We start from the raw sequence: 16,693 nt of genomic DNA, 5'->3' as shown, positions 1-16,693 counted from the left end.
CGTCTTGTTGCTTTGTTTGTTTTCAATCTGTTGCTATCTTCGTGCAGTTTCATCTTCGTTCTCTACTACAACAGTTAGTGTGCGCTGGTTTGCCAATTCTTTCTCCATTCAGTAATTCTATATTTATGGCTTACGTTATCTCTAAATAATCTTACCCTTTTTTTTATTTTCCTATAACTTAATTATTATTTAAAAAAAACTTATGAGCAAACTACACAACAGTGTAAAAATTAGATATTGGTTGTACTTTTCCCTTTTTCCTAACCCGAAACCCCCGTTGATTTGATAGTAAAGAAATGAAATCTTTGAGTTAAAAAGAAGAAAATTACCGATAAGTACAAGAGGATTCTGTTATTTTAAGGCCGTTTAAATAACCCTACATCGATGTAGATCGTACGTACGTGAGGAAAGAAACATATCATCACTGTCATCTATCGCTATCACAATCGTTACTTCAATTACAGCACCTGTCACACTAACAGTAAACTAGTCTATTTGCATGTCTTACTGTCTTTTCATCAAGGTAATTTCCTTTCATTTCTTCCATTGCGCACTGGTTTGTTTGATGCAGAGGTATCAAAGTCTATATTTGGTGGTGTTCATTGTCTGGTTTCTTATTCTAGTTATTTGATTTATTCTATTCCACTGAACTTTTTTTTACTATTCTTTATTCTACTCTGATTTACACACTGATTTCTTTGGTGCAGAGTAGCTATCTCTAGTTTTCTTGTTTCTCATTGTCATTGTACAAATTTTTTTTCTATGTATTCAACTTTATCGATCTTCTTTTCATAATATTCTTTATTTTGTTCTCTTTCACTCTCTTTGTTTCTTTGTTTTATTTTTCTTATCTATCATTTTAAATTTTATCTTATTCTTATCATCGTTTTAAAACGTCCTTATTGCTTTAAGTTTGATGTAATTTTTTTAGAATGTTATAAAAAATATCTCTCCTTTAACAAATGGCAGCTTACATTTTCTTCTCATTATGTTACTCTTAGTCCATCAATTTACTAACTTTCAAGACAGACATATTCTGCATCGACTATACTCATTTGCTTCACATTGAAAAGCTTTGCTGTCTTTTAATTGGCGCTAAACTAAGCAACAAAATGGCATTTTAATCATGTATAACGTACACTTTTCTTTCATATCGAGACTATCACATAAAATATATGAATTAGTTAAAAACATAATACGAAGTAGTCAATTCACCAACACAAAAGCATAAAAAACGAGAGTAATGAACCACTGTCAAACGAAACGCGGGCTAGGGCTATCATTAGGTGCACAACTAATTGTTGTGTTTTACCGCAAAAGCCAAGATATATTGAAAGAAGAGCAAATTAAGCCAACGCTGCATCAATTAACTATAGTCTTATTAACTATATAGGCAAGTGTTTGCTGATGATCAAATGATATAGAAAAACAGTAATGCTACGATAGTGGACATAGCAGACATAAATATTTACATGTATAGTTGTAAACCACGTTAGCTTACAATAGTTGGCTTTGTTTTGAATTTGGCATTTTTCAATGCATCAATCCGTTGCGCGAAGAATTAGTAAAGTATGGATAAAGTTAACTGATTTTAATCAAAAGACAAGAAAGGCTTTAAATTTCGAGTAAAAAAAACTAGTAACAAACCACAGAATGGATTGAAATCAGTTATCCTAATGTGACATCACCACCAATGTTGGGTCAGCAGTCACTGAAGCAAAACCGAAAGTCTTATGAGAATAATGCTCGCTTGTGTTATGCCAAAAACCGAACCCGAAATGATACGAAAATGGTTATACTTTTTGTATGCAATTTATGAGGAAATTGCTTTTGATTACAAATTTGTACCATTTGCTTCCTTAGCATAAAGGACGGCTTCAAATGAGGCGTTTGAAAATTTTAAATTAAAGTTAAAATACACAAAAACTTGTCAAGCTAATAAAAAAAACCTTGACATAACGAACTGCGCGTCAACGATTGACATAATTATAAGTTACACCAGTTAATAGATATGGCAAGTTCTAATGTTATATTACTGATGTCATTAAGTAATTTATTATCAAACTGTTGTCATTGACCGATTGAAACTATAAAATTGATGAAGCTTACTCTCTTGTCTTTGTTATTATTCCTTTCGTCTCTCACCAATTATCTTACTCTTTGAAAGTATCTTTTTCTATTTTCCTGTTTATCTATTTTTTCTTTAGCATTATTATACATTAGCTACTAAAAATATTCTCCGCACAAAGCAAAATTCTAGTCCCAAAAATCTGCCAAATGAAACAGAAGCTAAAAAAAGGAAACCAACATCCGTACAAGGGAAACGTATTTCGGTCATGGTCATGTGTTATGTTTTCAAAATCCTCTTGTTGAAAAACTCAACCCATTGGAATGGTGGAGTATAAAAACCTAAAAACAAAATTAAAAACAAAACAGAAAAGAGATAGAGACTTTAGCCAAATGGAACATACAATGAGTACATATATACCTAGTTTATATAATTGTAAGATGGAAATCAGAGCAAGCATGTGGATTTATTTAGTTAATTCGGGTTAAATATGAAATAAACATCAACATCACAAAACAGTAACACAAAAGTGTGAACAAAAGGAAAAAGTAAAGTAACATTTCTTGACAGTATAGCCCATGGTATACTGGAAGGCGCAGGAAAGCAGTATAAGGAAAAAATCCAAAACACATCCGGTGCAAAACCCTGTAGTCAAATTGTGTATCATTAATAACTCTCTCTCTCTCTTTCTCTCTTTCACTCTCTCTCACTCTCTCTCTCTCTTTCTATCTCTCTCTTTCTCTCTATCTCTCTCTCTCTCTCTCTCTCTCTCTTTCACTCACACACACACACACACACATACACACACACACACCACAAACACATGGACAAAATGCACAGAGAGTATAACGTTTTGAGAGGAGCAAGATACAGAATAAATACCAGTTAAACGATATTGCATACCTTTTAGGCGCAATGATGCAACCTTCCACCCAGCCGTCAGTTTGTTGAGCGTTTGCAGCAAACCTGCAGCTGAGTGCATGCTGTTTCGTCGTGAAGTCTAGCAAATCCGTGGCCAAATTGTTGTTACATTATAGTATACATGTAAACAAATGCAAAAATAGAAAATCATAGTTGAATATGTAACTCGGATTCGATCAGCTCGAGAACCCCGGAAGCAAATTTATTTGCCAAATTTACCCAAGAATTGAATTCGTCATATTTTTTTCTTCAAATGTGCTATGCAAAACTCAAAACAATTGCTAAAATAGCTGTGTAAGAAAAGTTTGGTTAAATACAATTTTAAAAAGTTACCATGTTTGCATGAAATACGCAAAAACACTCAAAAACAAACAGTATTAAATAGAATTAAACGACCGAAAGCTAATTTTGCATCGCCAAAAAACACGCCATCGAGAGGGAGATAATAAAAGATAGCAAACAGTTGAAAAATAAAACATTCAATTCATTTTGCTGCATACAAGATATAGCTAATATGGATAAATTCCATTGTCGATTTATTTCTGTGTAAATCAATCCAAACATTAACAACCACAGAGCGCATAAATAAAGATGTATTCAGTAAAAAGTCCTAAAGAGAAGGAGAAGAGATCGATACGATCACTGTGACAGACTGGAGCGGTAACCATGGTAATCACGAGCTGATTGGGTAGGGAAGTATAATTAACTGCAAAATCCACACGTGTCCGACACTAGTGGGCGATACATTAGACTAAAAAGGCTATATAGATATATATTATATTATGTACTACTGATCAACACGAACAGAACAAAAACAAATCATGATATGGCTACGATTCTATCGTTTTATAATAAAAGAAAACCGAAAAAACATTTCAATGCAACTTTTAAAAAACCTACTACATTATACACCTTCAAGCAAGGGAAAAAACGGAAATAAAAATTGTGCAAAAAACACAACGCATCGAGTTTTGCTTCTTACTTACCGAAGATTCTTTCTTTTGATTGAAGATTTTTTCCAAAGCAAGACAAAATGTTGTTGTTGTTGTTTTTTTAATATTTATCATGTATATATTTATATATATTCATAACATATCTTTTAAATATTCATTAATATTTTACCTTTTTAATTTATTCCTTCTTCCACATCGCTTGCTTCTTCTGTTGCTTCTTCTTTCGCCTATTTAATGGGCTTTTCGGTTCTTGTTTTATTTTTCCTCCACTCTTTTTCGTACCGTTCCGTTCTTGGATTTGTTTTCTGTTGTCGCTTTCTCTGGTCTATTTGTGTATCTGTACGGGTGTCTCTGTTTTTCTTATTGAAGAGGTGTAAGAGTATGTGTGTTGTATTTGCTGCACACTTTGTTGCACATTTTTACGATGAGTTTTATTTCTTGTTTTCGTAAATTTAGCTTCTGCTGCACAAGCACTGTTTGTTTCAACGTTTCTCGTTTCTTTTGCCTTGTCGATCTGGAACGATCTATACCTACGTGATTCAACAGGTTTAGCAAGCGTTTTGGCTCGGTGTTATACCACTTTTGCTTTTTCTGATTCTTTTTTGTTTCATTTCCACCAAAATGACCTCGGCGTGTGTTTTACTAATGCGGGATTGTTTATTTTATTCATTTTTTATCTGTTTTCTTTCTTCCATTTTGTTCTACTACTGCCTATAAGACAATAAAGGGAATGTCGACTATCTTCATCCATTTTAATCTAGCCCTCTTTCCGTTTGCTTATGTGTTTTTTATCTCGCTCTCTTGGTTTCGGTATTCGTAAGATGAGATTTTCCCATTTCTGTTTGCTACTTCTTGCTGCTGGGTTTTTTGTTTTTATTTTTAGCCTTTTCTGTAACCCTTCCGTTCATTCGTTCTTCTTCTGTAATGCGTTTCCTTTCCTCCGCTCGTTAATTATCTTCGTACGCTGTGGCAGTGGTTAAGACATTAGAGTATTATCTCCTCCTGTTTTTTTTTCTACTGCATTTCACCACGCAGATCGAGTTTGTTAAGCTGTATTCAGTGTGTTGTGTACGTTTGTTCATATGTTGAATGTTTGAGAGTTGTAATTTATTACGTTTGCTTTTTAAATGCCATTAATGAGTCGATTGGTATGATTTGGTTTTTATGTACTCGGTATGCCCAGTGACGCTCGGCAGGGCCGATTGGAATTGGAAAAACGGTTAAAGTTAGTCTTAGTCGATACACTCAACGTAAATACGGGAAAACATCTGATTCGCCCGTGCCTCATGCCACTTCCGCTGCTTGATTAGTGAGCATTTGAGCGTTTAGTTCGTTCGTTCGTTTGTTTTGCTGCTGCTGTTGTTGCTGTACCCGATGATCGCCACTGGCAAACGGGTTCTACGCTAGCTTAAGTGTGCCGGAGTTGCATTTACATTGTGTGACGCCTAGTTTTACTATATATCGTTGCTCCCTACTACCATGCCCATACTAGTTCGTGGGAAACGGAGGAAAAGCATTCTAAACATCGAATCATTCCCATGGCCATGCCTAATGGGTCATATAGACACACGCACACATATGGGGTATGACAGTAAAGGATAGCTTTAGCCGACATTAATTGCTTTACATGGTTTGCCACGCAGTGCAAAGAGCGGGAAGGCGATGGGTGAGGGGCGTAGGGAGGAGGAATGTTCGATAACCGTTTCTGCACACTTTTCACCCCGTGTTCATCACTTCCGTTTTAATGCATTAGCTACACGTCTATTACATTTGCGCATTTGAGTGTAATTCGTTTATGGTTTGTTGTCTGCTGCTGCAGTATTCTGCACGATCAACGGGGTTTGTTAATATGCTGCATCATGTTTACGTTACTGTTACTGGCTACTCTTAATGGTGATCTTTTATGCATGTTGAAATGGGGAGGGGGAGGTTCATTTTTGTTTGCTTTTTAGTTTCTGTTTGGTTGTTATTTTTTCGTACAATTATGTGGAATGATACTTTATGGTGGTTTGCGTTTGTATTTATTCGTGTGTTTTTGCAGTCTTAAACAGAATCCAATGAAGTGAACTGAGAGCAATCAAACAGCTCTGAATGTCAACAAGAAGGAACAATTTTCCAAATGAAACTAAAACCATTTTCAATTAAGATCATTCAAAAGATTTCTACGCACAATTAGCAAAAAATTTGTTTGAAAAAAAGTTCTTTGATAAAAACCGACGCCTCGTGTGGATCAAAAGCTTGCTTGCCTTAAATTCTTATTTCCGACCACGTCAAGTGATTTTTATCATTCACCATGTAGCTTTACAGCCCATTCATGCGGTGTTTAAGGTTTGTTGTTGATCATGTTCCTTGCCATCATTCTAAAACACTTTCCCGCACATTTATGTACACACTAAAACGTGTCTTTTGAAGCTGTAGTCCTAGACACAACCAGCACACGCTGGCCGATCTTTGCCATAACACAGGCTGTTTGCAAATAAGACACAACCACACAAAAAAGAGCAGAAACGAGAACAAACCTACAATGACTTCACGTTCATGTGTTTGCAGTTTGTGGCTTTGTGCCCGTTGCGTTGCGTCACGTCTGTCCCTGTCCGCACTGCTTTTCTTCTTTTTTTACAATTCACTTTGTTTAACCTCGCCATGGAGGCCACCCTAACAGAAGGTATGATACAGTGATGCTAGGTTTAATATCGTCCTGTCTCGTACCTCACTTGCGCTTCAGTAACAGGGTCCTATTTCTAGCTCGATCTCCGTCGGAATGTTGATAATCGTTACGGTTGGTCTAGGATGTCGCCCAAAATGGTTTGCCGAAATAGAAATATTTATCTTACATTACCGTTATCGCCCGCTGCACATGGCCTGGCTGCTTGCCACCTTGAAGCAGACGCCCTACGGCTCACGTGTAGTCAATCTGCCATAACCTTCACTAACATAAGTATTGATTATGCCACAGTTTTGTATGGCTGGTTGGTTTAAGAGTGTATGTATGGGTGTGTCTGTGAAAGTATGTGCATATAAAAGTGGATGTACCTAACGGTGGTTGTGTATAAATGCGTGCAGTCTAAAAACAAACGAGATTAAACGTAGCAACAAGAACGGCCCAACTTGCCGATTGCTCATAGTGTGCAGCACTACACAGCACAGTATGAAACGTACCGACTACCAGTCATGGTAGGAATGGTAGGCGCTATTGTAAAAAAAAATCTGTGCAGAAAAGCTAGAAATATCCACTCGAGTTCCTGTTTTTCCTTCTCTAGCCTTTCCTTTATTCAATCTTGTTTGCTGTTTAAAACTAGAACCAGCTTAATCTTCACAGTATGATGATCTTTTAATGACGTTTTAAGAGTTGTATACACGACTCATACCAATTACGATTTTTTAGCATAATTAAGGGAAAATGAACATTTAATTCAGGAGTTTAAAATTAAAGGAGGCGCCTGGTGCCTCATACAATTGTATGCCCTACTCGGCAAGCGAACGATTTCTTTCTTAAGGATGAAGTGAAACAATCAGAAGATTCAAGAAAGAAAAAATTAACCAAATACGATGCTATGCGTGCCATGATAGGGGTTGATTGAATCATTGGCGTTTGCTGCAAAGCCCCTGCAAGGTATGCTATCTGCACAACAAACTGTCACCGTAAAACTTACTTTAGCAACATGTTTACGCGCATCTTTCCCAAGAATTGAAATGATTTTTTTAATCTCATTTTTATAATTGTTTGCTGATGTTGATGCGGTTCTTTACTTTACGCTAGCAAACACTTGTAAAACAAAAATCACAATCACTGTCGTGCCGGCTGCGCAGATGACACTTGTCCCAACTGACCACATTGTCTTTTAGTTTCTTGAGTTCCCTAAACTAATGAGAGCTAATGGAACGCGCGCACGCCATGCAACGTGCAGTGTGCAGTGCAAAACCTCCTATTGTATTGTAAAACGTTATCAAAATATAGGTTAGTTTCACATTCCACCGTTGCCTTGCGTGTGTGTGTGTGTGTATACGAGTATGTTTGGATGTGTCTGCGATTCCAACACCTTTCATGCAACCCATACGCTAAGAAATGATCACTACCTATCGCTCCCGTTTCTAGCTTTAGCCGAGTATAGTTGTAAGTAGGTAAGAATGCCCTCCGGTGCCGCACTACGCTTGCTACTGACGCTACCTGCCCTGCTTCGACGCCTTGCTGTCGTCGCTCACCGTTATGATATGCTTGGAATTTAAAGCTCCCAGCAACCGGCCACCTATACCCATACCGACACCAGAGCGGTCCGTGTGCCGCACAGTGTGCCGGTGCTGAGAAAGTAGTAAGTGTAAGTTATGCGAGGGAAAATCGTGCCTGGGGCCGGATCTGGTTTGCAGAAAAACGAGTCCGAGAGAGATTAACGTGAACAACTGATAAGAATGCCTTTCCCTTCCTTTTCCCTTGCCAAAACACATGCACGCAAAAGCTCTCCTTCATGCACTCGTTCATACACCGCCCGAGATCCGAGACGTGAGACGCCAGCGAATATGCCCCTCGCTGGCACAGTACGCGCCTGTAAGGTATGCAAACCACAGCACAAAAGCTAACTCACTGCGTGCGATGATAATGATGGAACCCACCGATGCCCATTGCAGCGTTCGATTCCTTTCTTATGTTTGGCGTAGAGATAGTTACAGATCTAGGTAAAAATGTTAACCCAAAACAAAACATGTCTGCAATTTGGTGGGATTTGCAATAAAACCGGCCCAAACGCGGTCGCGGTTCTTCGGTGTTGAATGAAATGTGCTGCTTGCAAATTGTATATTTCCTCTATGAAGGACATGAAGAGTTATCTAGAGGGAGCGAATTATATGTAGATTGTTAGACCTTAAACCTTAAACTGCTTCCCTCTTTACTCCCCCCTATTCGTCTCCTCCTTCTGCCCCTCCTCGTTATCCAGTGCGACGGACAGTTGCTTCCAGAGTTCCTTCAAAAGAAAGAGAAATATTGTAGCAAAAACTTGTTTGTTTTGGCGTGCCAAAAATCGGTTTAAATGCAAATACACGTTCACGTTTGCGGTTGCTTGTAAGCTGATTGTTCCGTCTCGTGTTCCATGTGTTCGTTTGGTTGGTTGGTTTTTCGTTTTTCACTTCCCGGTTCTGCAGCCCGCTCTGCTTGTAGATCAAAAGTGTTTGTAAAGTGCAAAAAACTTATCATAACTTAATCGCTACTATCGCTCACTTATCCATACTGGGTACCGGGTTTGTCTGTAGCTGTGTTTTCGTTTGGTCTGTGAGTTTGTTGCTTCGGTTTTTTTTCGCATTTCGTATTTTCTGCCGTATTTTTCTCTCTCTCTCTCTCTCTTTCTAATGTCCTTCTTGGTATACAGCGAGCGAGCGGACATTTGTCTGCGTTTATGGTACAGTTTTTAGTTTTCTTTTATTTCTGTTTAAGTTGTTTCGTACCTGTTTAAAACGATCAGTAGAACTTTCAATGTTATTTCATATTTATTGGGCTGATAGAGATTTAGTTGTCGCTTTGTTTGTTCGTTTTTTGTTTCTTTTGTTCTCTTTCCGGTAGCTAGTGTGTTTTTTTTTGTTCTCCTGCGCACCAAGTGAAAGTTACATCAAAGAGATCATCGGTGATTAATCGTGTATCTGCTACCTAGTTAGCTTTTTTTTTGTTCCATTAATTACTTGGTTTCTTTGGTTTTTCTGTTTCGTTTGGAGTTGAGTTGCTGCATTTTTGCGCTTGCCATGTTGAGCGAGTGCAATGGAATGAACAAATCAAAGACAATGAGGCACGAATAACCAACTCTAATCAGGAAATACTGATTGCACTGAAAGCTACTATTGCTATTGCAGCATTCAAACGTCATGTATGCAAACGTAAAAAAGCTTGTATGCTTTTTCCCCTGTAGCTTTATGTTTCGCTGTACTTGGCTACACTGATTCTAGTTGCCGGATAAGCAAGTAAGTAAGTAAGTAAGTAAGTAAGGCTACACGGATGGAACAGATTAGAAGCTAGCGGAATGTTGTTTAAAGATTTGTGATGGTTGTAAGTGTTGACGTGCATAACGATTCGTAGGTATTGTGTATCTGTTTTCCATTTTCAATTTGGTGCATTTTAAAAAAAGCTTCTAAAACACAACACCTACAGCAAACAAAAACAGTGCTTTCCCCTAATAATATTCACTGTAAACAAGTGTGTCGCCCTGTTGAGTGCTGCCGTGTTGCTACTGCTGCAATGGAATATACAATTCTATTCCTCAAAACTTGATCATCTCTGCTGGAAATGATCGTTCATATTTTGTTTTGTTTTGGTTTCGCTTCATTAGTTGGAGTTTTTCACTAATATATGTATGTATGTGGGTGTATATATATATATATATTATGTGTTTGTATATATATATTTAGATGTATATTTGATACCTATCATTCTCATCATCACCAGTACGTTTTGTAGGGTGTGTAAACGGTGTTGTGGGGTGTGTGTTTGTGTCTAAGAACGTGATTTGTAAACGTTGACGATATGAAACGGTATGATATTCAGTATGTGTGTATGTATGTTGTCTGTGTGTTTATATGTGTGTTTTAGTTCCTTCTTCTACTTCCAGTGCGTGGTTTTGAGTTTGGGTACCAACAACATAGCAACAGTTGAATGATTTAAATGGAGCACTAAACCATCAATCTAGTGAATATGTTCGCTTTCTGCACTTACATCCTCACGGTTTGCGCTCACTCTTTTCACTAGCAACATCAGTAACGGCATACAGCATACACATTAGCAACGACGACGTCCGTAGGGCAAAATGGCGGCGCAGTAGCAACAACGGCGCTTCGTAGAGCATCAGCTCAGCTTGTTGGACACTCGGCATTTGCGGCAGTCGGGCGGGCATTTGGGCCGGTGGTGTGGGTGGTGCAGGCAGTACGACAGTGTACAGAACGGTTCGCAGGCATTCAAACGTCGACAGAGGCAGATAGTGTTCATTTTTTTTGCATGATTGCAAAACCCAGCCATAGCGTAATGTCTTCAGCGTGTGCGTAAACAAATCATTTTTTGAGGTCGAACGATTGAACTTTAATATGTGTGTGTATGTGTGTGGCAGCGATCGGTCGATCATCGTTGGATCGTTGTGCGAACGGGATTCTTAAACGGCAGCAGACAAAACGAAAAGGCTGTTTGTCGTTGGTTTTTCAATGTTTCCCTTTTCCCCTGTTTCATCTCCACCCAAAATTCAAACATTTTTCTTTAAACGGTTATAGTTTCGATGAGTTAAAAACGATTGAAAACCTTTCTCTCTTTTCTTCCCCTGCACGAGTGAAACGGTAGTAACGGGTAGTAGCAGTAGTAGTAGTAGTTGTAGTATTAGTAGTAGTAGTAGTAGCTGAATAGTAGCTGAATAGTAATGACAATGCGATTGTAGTTTTGGTTCTCTTTTTCACGTATTCTTCACTGTGTGTTTCCTTTCGATTGCCTTTCGATTCTTCGTGTTTGATGTTCAACGTCCTAAACAACACAGATAAACAAAAACCTTCCTAAACAATAGGTTACTTCTGGCTGCACTTTACTAGAAGCTAATGGGAGATTTTGCCTCTGCTTTTGGTATGTTAAGATGTTAGATGATGGATAATAGTGGTAGTAGTTGCTAATATATTTCTTGTTTTTTTGTTGTATGTAATAGTCACATGGGTTCCTTTTGCTAAATTTCAGTAAGTCTGAGTCTGTTGTGAAGGTAAATGGTGTGTCCCTCTTTTGTATGTTAGTTGCTTTTCTTTGCTTTTCTTCATTTCTTTTTGTCACATTACCCCTCGGAAAGAGGGGAATAAATTCCTTGCATTTGCTAACGACGATGGCTCTAACGAAATTGACTGATTTATTTACAACTATCGATTCGATTAATGCGTTACTGGTTTTACTTGTGGTTACGTTTTGGTAAGTATTGGGGGTGCGTACGATGGCACCCGATGCTCATAATAGCGACGAGCAAGAAGGTTGATGGCGCGGAGAGAGCGATGGGAGAGGCCCCTCTGTTTCCATCATCATTTAGGGGAAATAGGAAAGCGCACACAATCAAGCAGCCCTAAAGCTTTTACACGATGCTGTTTAGACCATCTGCTAAACCCCTTTTACTCTCTCACTTAAAGCTGTTTTGCATAATTGTAGCGAGCATCCTTACGATTTCGTACAGTTTGTGATCCGTTTTGGAAAAGGGAAACAAGCTCAAGATGGAAAATGGATCCGTCCCAACCTGAGAGGACGCTTAACACACCGGGCACGCCATTGTGTGCGCCAGATAACACTAACTATGTGGTACAACGAACAGTTTATGAGAATATGTACGAGATACAGATTGAAAACGAAACAAACAAGGATCAACATTTTATGACCGATCGACCCGTGCAGACGTGTAGATCGATCGAAACTTCATCGGTATTACGTTACTCAACTGTTTTGACAAGTGTTTGTTCGAAAAGGTTACGTTACGTGCAGCCAATTCCTTGATCGACAATTCTCAATTCGCTAACCGATTTCTCCATCGACTTACCCTGTTGTCTTCTCTGATGAGTGATCGATACGAAAAACGATACGCATGATAGGAGGTTCTATTCGAGTGCTAAGTTGAGGCAAACACAAACGCAAATAGACATTTTCCAAACCTGGAGTACTGTTTGTTTTTTGTTTTTTTTTCTCCTTGCTTTTCTCCTAAATACGACACAAAATTGACATGAAATGTGCAACATGTTGGAAGGGATCATACAGCCGGAAAATTGCATACGATTGAGTATTGTACGCTCAACGGGCTGTGCAAAGGAATTCGCTACACTCCCAGCACCGGCTGCGTTAGCTCTGGCGTTACGCGCAGCAAAAAGCTGGGGACAATCACGCTACAGTTGTTTGTTTGTGTGTGTGTGTGTGTGTATTTTGTTTAATGTTTCCACTACCTATATGATGGATACGGATGATACAGATGCACGTTTATTCATGATTCGTTGCCATTTTGCTTCATTTCTAGCTCGATTACTATTTACACTGCACGCCGCACTGTCGTGCGTATCTTTAGCAAAACACTAACATAACCCAAAACAAAACCTCCTCCCAGACAACCATGGTCTGGCGCCCTAACAAACTTAACACACTCACATTCACGCATCGCATCTGCCTCAGTTGAATCGATTCGCTTTTGGCTAATAGTAACTGTTCTATCTGACGAAACGAAAGCTCTATTTGTTCGTAATCATTTATCTTTGTCTTTATCAATGTTCTCTCCCTCCTCTTTCTCTCTCTCTCTCTCTCTCTCTCTCTCTCTCTCTCTCCCTGCATATAGTAAATCGTGCTTGCAAGCATTGCGGGTGCGCTGTTGGCTTGCGTAAAATTGCGTAGTTAAGTAGGTTTGTTCTGGCGGTCCATGCACTTTCTTTTGTTAGTTCTCTTTTCTCCCCACCCGATAACGGTCACCAACCGAAAAACACGCACGCGCACACACACCTTCAAGCTGGGGTTCAGTGTACGCCGCAACGGGTGAGGAAAACAGCAAAATGTCATTAGTCTTGTTCGGTTTCGCTTTTAATTATTGTATGTGTCGCCCTTCCTTCGCCATGTGCTTACTTGCACTTCCTGTTCCTGTTCTGGTTTTGTGATCCTATTTCCTTTTTGCTTGCATTATCGATCCTCGTTTCTTTCCTCGTTTAGTTACTTGTTTTGCTTCTCCCACAATTTATACTTTTCAGTTTTATTTTGTAAGTGTTGTTGCTTTTGTTGCAATTTGTATATACGTGAAGTTACGTGTTCTATTCTAGTACATTTACTTGCTTGTATAAAGTGTAGCTAGGCGGTTTTTCCTTTTTAGCTATGTCATGGTTTTGCACAATTCATTTCGTTCTGTTTCGTATGGTTTGGTTGCTTTTTTGTATTTGATCTGCTTCCTCGCTGACTGGTATTAACGTTTTGTGCCAACCAGTTGAACCCTCAGGGACCCCCTGGGATGGCAAGCATCGTATTAGTATTTCACACTATTTATAACGTTCATGTGTTTTACTCCTCACTTTCTCATTTTCCGATTAAAGCGTGTCGTTAATATACGTTAATTTGTCTATGCTTTCCGTTAGCGAGAGTTTCCTTTCCTTACTGCTGCCACAATTAAATGACCTGCCTTTTTTCACTATAGTCGTTATAACTTTTGCAGATTTAACTCATTTGAAAGTTTGCCTTCATTGTTTTCTTTCGAACCTAACTTTGTCTCGCCTAACCGAACCGGTGTTTCGCTATTTAGATTTTCTTTATTTCTATTTTGAGTGTGTATTTGTTACGAATAAAACAACACACGCACAGTTCAACTCATTGACGTTTACAAATGAGCAACCGGCACGATAATATCCTTAACAATGATAACAAGAACGTAGCCTTGCACGGAAACGAAAGTAAACACACTAACAGTTATTCTACTTGTCGATTTTTTTTCTCTCTCTCTCTCTCTCTCTCTCTCTCTCTCTCTCCTTCTCTCCCTCTCTCTTTCTCTCTCTCTTTCTCTCTTTCTCTCGTTCCTTCTCCATCCATGTCGTTTTCCCCCCATTCGTTCATTTCAATAAGCAGAACAATTCGAGTTAGATTCCAAGAATGGAAATCATCTAATAAAACTACTATAAGATTAATTGTCAAATTGGATTTGCGTAAGGTAAGTGAATGTCAACGTGTTAGTACTTCTCTTACACTATGTCTAGTAAAAACCAGACCACAAACAAAGAACATTTGATTGTTACATCTCCTACCTTGCCTCGCACCCTCTCCTGTCTCTCTTGTCCATGTGTTTGTGTGTTGAAAACGCTCAATAAAGTTCTACGGAACACAGTTACGTTACCCGCAAACAAAATGGCCCGCGGTTGTCTTTGTAATACTGACTGTTTGTTTCTTCTTTCGTTTCGTTTGTGTTTTTGTGTTCCTTTCCTCGTTTCTTGCTACCCTGTGTGTTCGATGTTCCCCTCTACTTCATGTCGAACGGTTCATCGCCGTTCGATGTTTTCGAGTCTGCTCGACCGTTACTACCGTCACTCGTGGGATTAAAGCTTGGCAGGAAGGGATTGGTGGACGAGTATTGCACCCGGTACGGGTTGGTGTCCGTGGCCGTTGAACCCGTGCCACTACCACCTGCTCCCCCACCACCACCACCACCACCGGACATGGTTGCGAAGGGGCTACTGTTGCTTCCGGTGCTAAAGTAGGACGAGGAGAGCCCCCCGCCCGACCCGATCGAGGCGCCGCTCGTGGCCATACCGCTGTACGAGGCCGACGAAAAGCCGGACGATTCGTAATCGTACCCGCTGCTTTCGAGATCGCCCGCGGATGAGCCGGTGCCGCCAGCGCTTTCAACGCCCCCGGTGGACCGATCGGCCGCTCCATCCCCAACGCTACCACCCGACGTGAGCGCCCTCAGCCGCTCGCTGATGCCGTACGAGCTAGTCGTACCGGACAGCAGCCCCGACAGCCCGCTACCCGACGAGCCACTCACGGACGTGCCCGAACCGACCCCGTACGACGAGTAGATGGAAGAGTTCTTGGGCAGTGTGCCGTAGATGTTCATGCTCGTGACGGCCGCCGCTGTCGTGACTGAGCTGGAGCCAGACGACGAACCCCCTACCCCACCGGCACCACCGTCCAGTGTCGAGGCGCCGCCGCCAATGCCCGAGTAGCCCAGCGAGGTGCTCATCGTGCGCAGACCGCTGCCGCTAGCGTTGCTGCTGCCGATGCTGCTGCTGATGCTGCTGCTGATGCTGCCAATGCCGCTGCTGCTCGAGTACGCTCCTGCCGAGCCGCTGCCCGCGGTCGCTCCCGTCCCACCACCAGCGGTCGAGGACAGCTCCGCCAGCTTCTCGCGGCCGAGCGACAGCGGCAACGTGCCCGTATTGCTTACGATCGTGCGCGACAGCGAGGAGGTCAGCTTGCGCAGCAGCGACGATGTGCTGCCATCGTCCGATGCATCCTGGCCCGACGATCCGCTGCTCAGCTGGCTGGTTAGCTTGAGGCTCGTCGAGGGGAACTGGTAGCTGCCCAGCGTTTGGCTGCGCAGCGACGACATGAACGAGCCGGCGCCGGACGATGCCGTCGTGGCGGCGACCGTCGATGCAGCGCTCGTGCCCGGGCCCGAGGTCGCCCCGGTCGCAGGCAAACTGTCGGCCCGATCGAGCGGCTCCTGGCGGCGCAACGGTGACGGCGAGCCGGACGACTTGTTCGGCGACTTGTCGCGCTGGATGCTGGAGGCCGGGCTGGACGACCGGTACGACGATTCCGAGGCGGACGACGGGGACGGCGACACGACCAGGTTGTTCTTCTCGTCCAAGCTGAACGTGGTGATGTTGAGCGTGCTGGTCAGCGGCGCGGAAGTGGCGGCCGCACCACCGCCCACCTTACCGTACAGTCCGGCGGCCGAAGTGGCGGCACCGGCACCGGCCGCCGACGAAGCGATCGAGGACGCGATCGAGGACGTCGACGACAGGTAGTCGGTACCGGCACTGGATGCGAACAGGCCGCCCGTGCGGGCGTGCAGCAGGTCGTACGAGGTGGCCCCGGTACCGGACGCACCATTGCCCCCGTTGCTGCTGCTGATGCTGGCGCCGCCCGCGGTCGTGTAGGATGGTTGTTGCGAGTGCTGTCTCGCGCCGCCCAGAATGCGGCTCTGCGTGTCCGACTTGAGCGAATAGTTGCTGGTAGACTCCTTGAACTTCACCGAGGCGGGCGATGCTCCACGTTTAATTGTATCAGTACCTGGGAGGGAGGAGAGTGTAGGAG

General features: G+C 41.6%; 1 protein-coding gene across 9 annotated transcripts in view; it reads right to left on the bottom strand.

The window, feature by feature from the left end:
* Nucleotides 1-4,206: 4,206 nt before the first annotated feature.
* Nucleotides 4,207-16,693, bottom strand: part of LOC121590700 (rho GTPase-activating protein 100F) — a 47,372-nt gene continuing 34,885 nt past the window's right edge. For 7 of the 9 annotated variants that reach the window (XM_041910596.1, XM_041910600.1, XM_041910599.1 and 4 more), the window contains one exon: nucleotides 4,207-16,669. In XM_041910596.1, coding sequence (XP_041766530.1) covers nucleotides 14,892-16,669 — 1,778 coding nt within the window. In that variant the 3' untranslated portion in view covers nucleotides 4,207-14,891. The remainder of the gene's footprint in view (nucleotides 16,670-16,693) is intronic. The other 2 variants (XM_041910603.1, XM_041910604.1) reach the window with 1 other exon arrangement.

Source organism: Anopheles merus, chromosome 2R (genome assembly GCF_017562075.2).
Source record: "Anopheles merus strain MAF chromosome 2R, AmerM5.1, whole genome shotgun sequence".
Classification (NCBI taxonomy): domain Eukaryota; kingdom Metazoa; phylum Arthropoda; class Insecta; order Diptera; family Culicidae; genus Anopheles; species Anopheles merus.
Note: the sequence above shows the minus strand (reverse complement) of the source record. Positions and strands in the feature narration are given on the sequence as shown.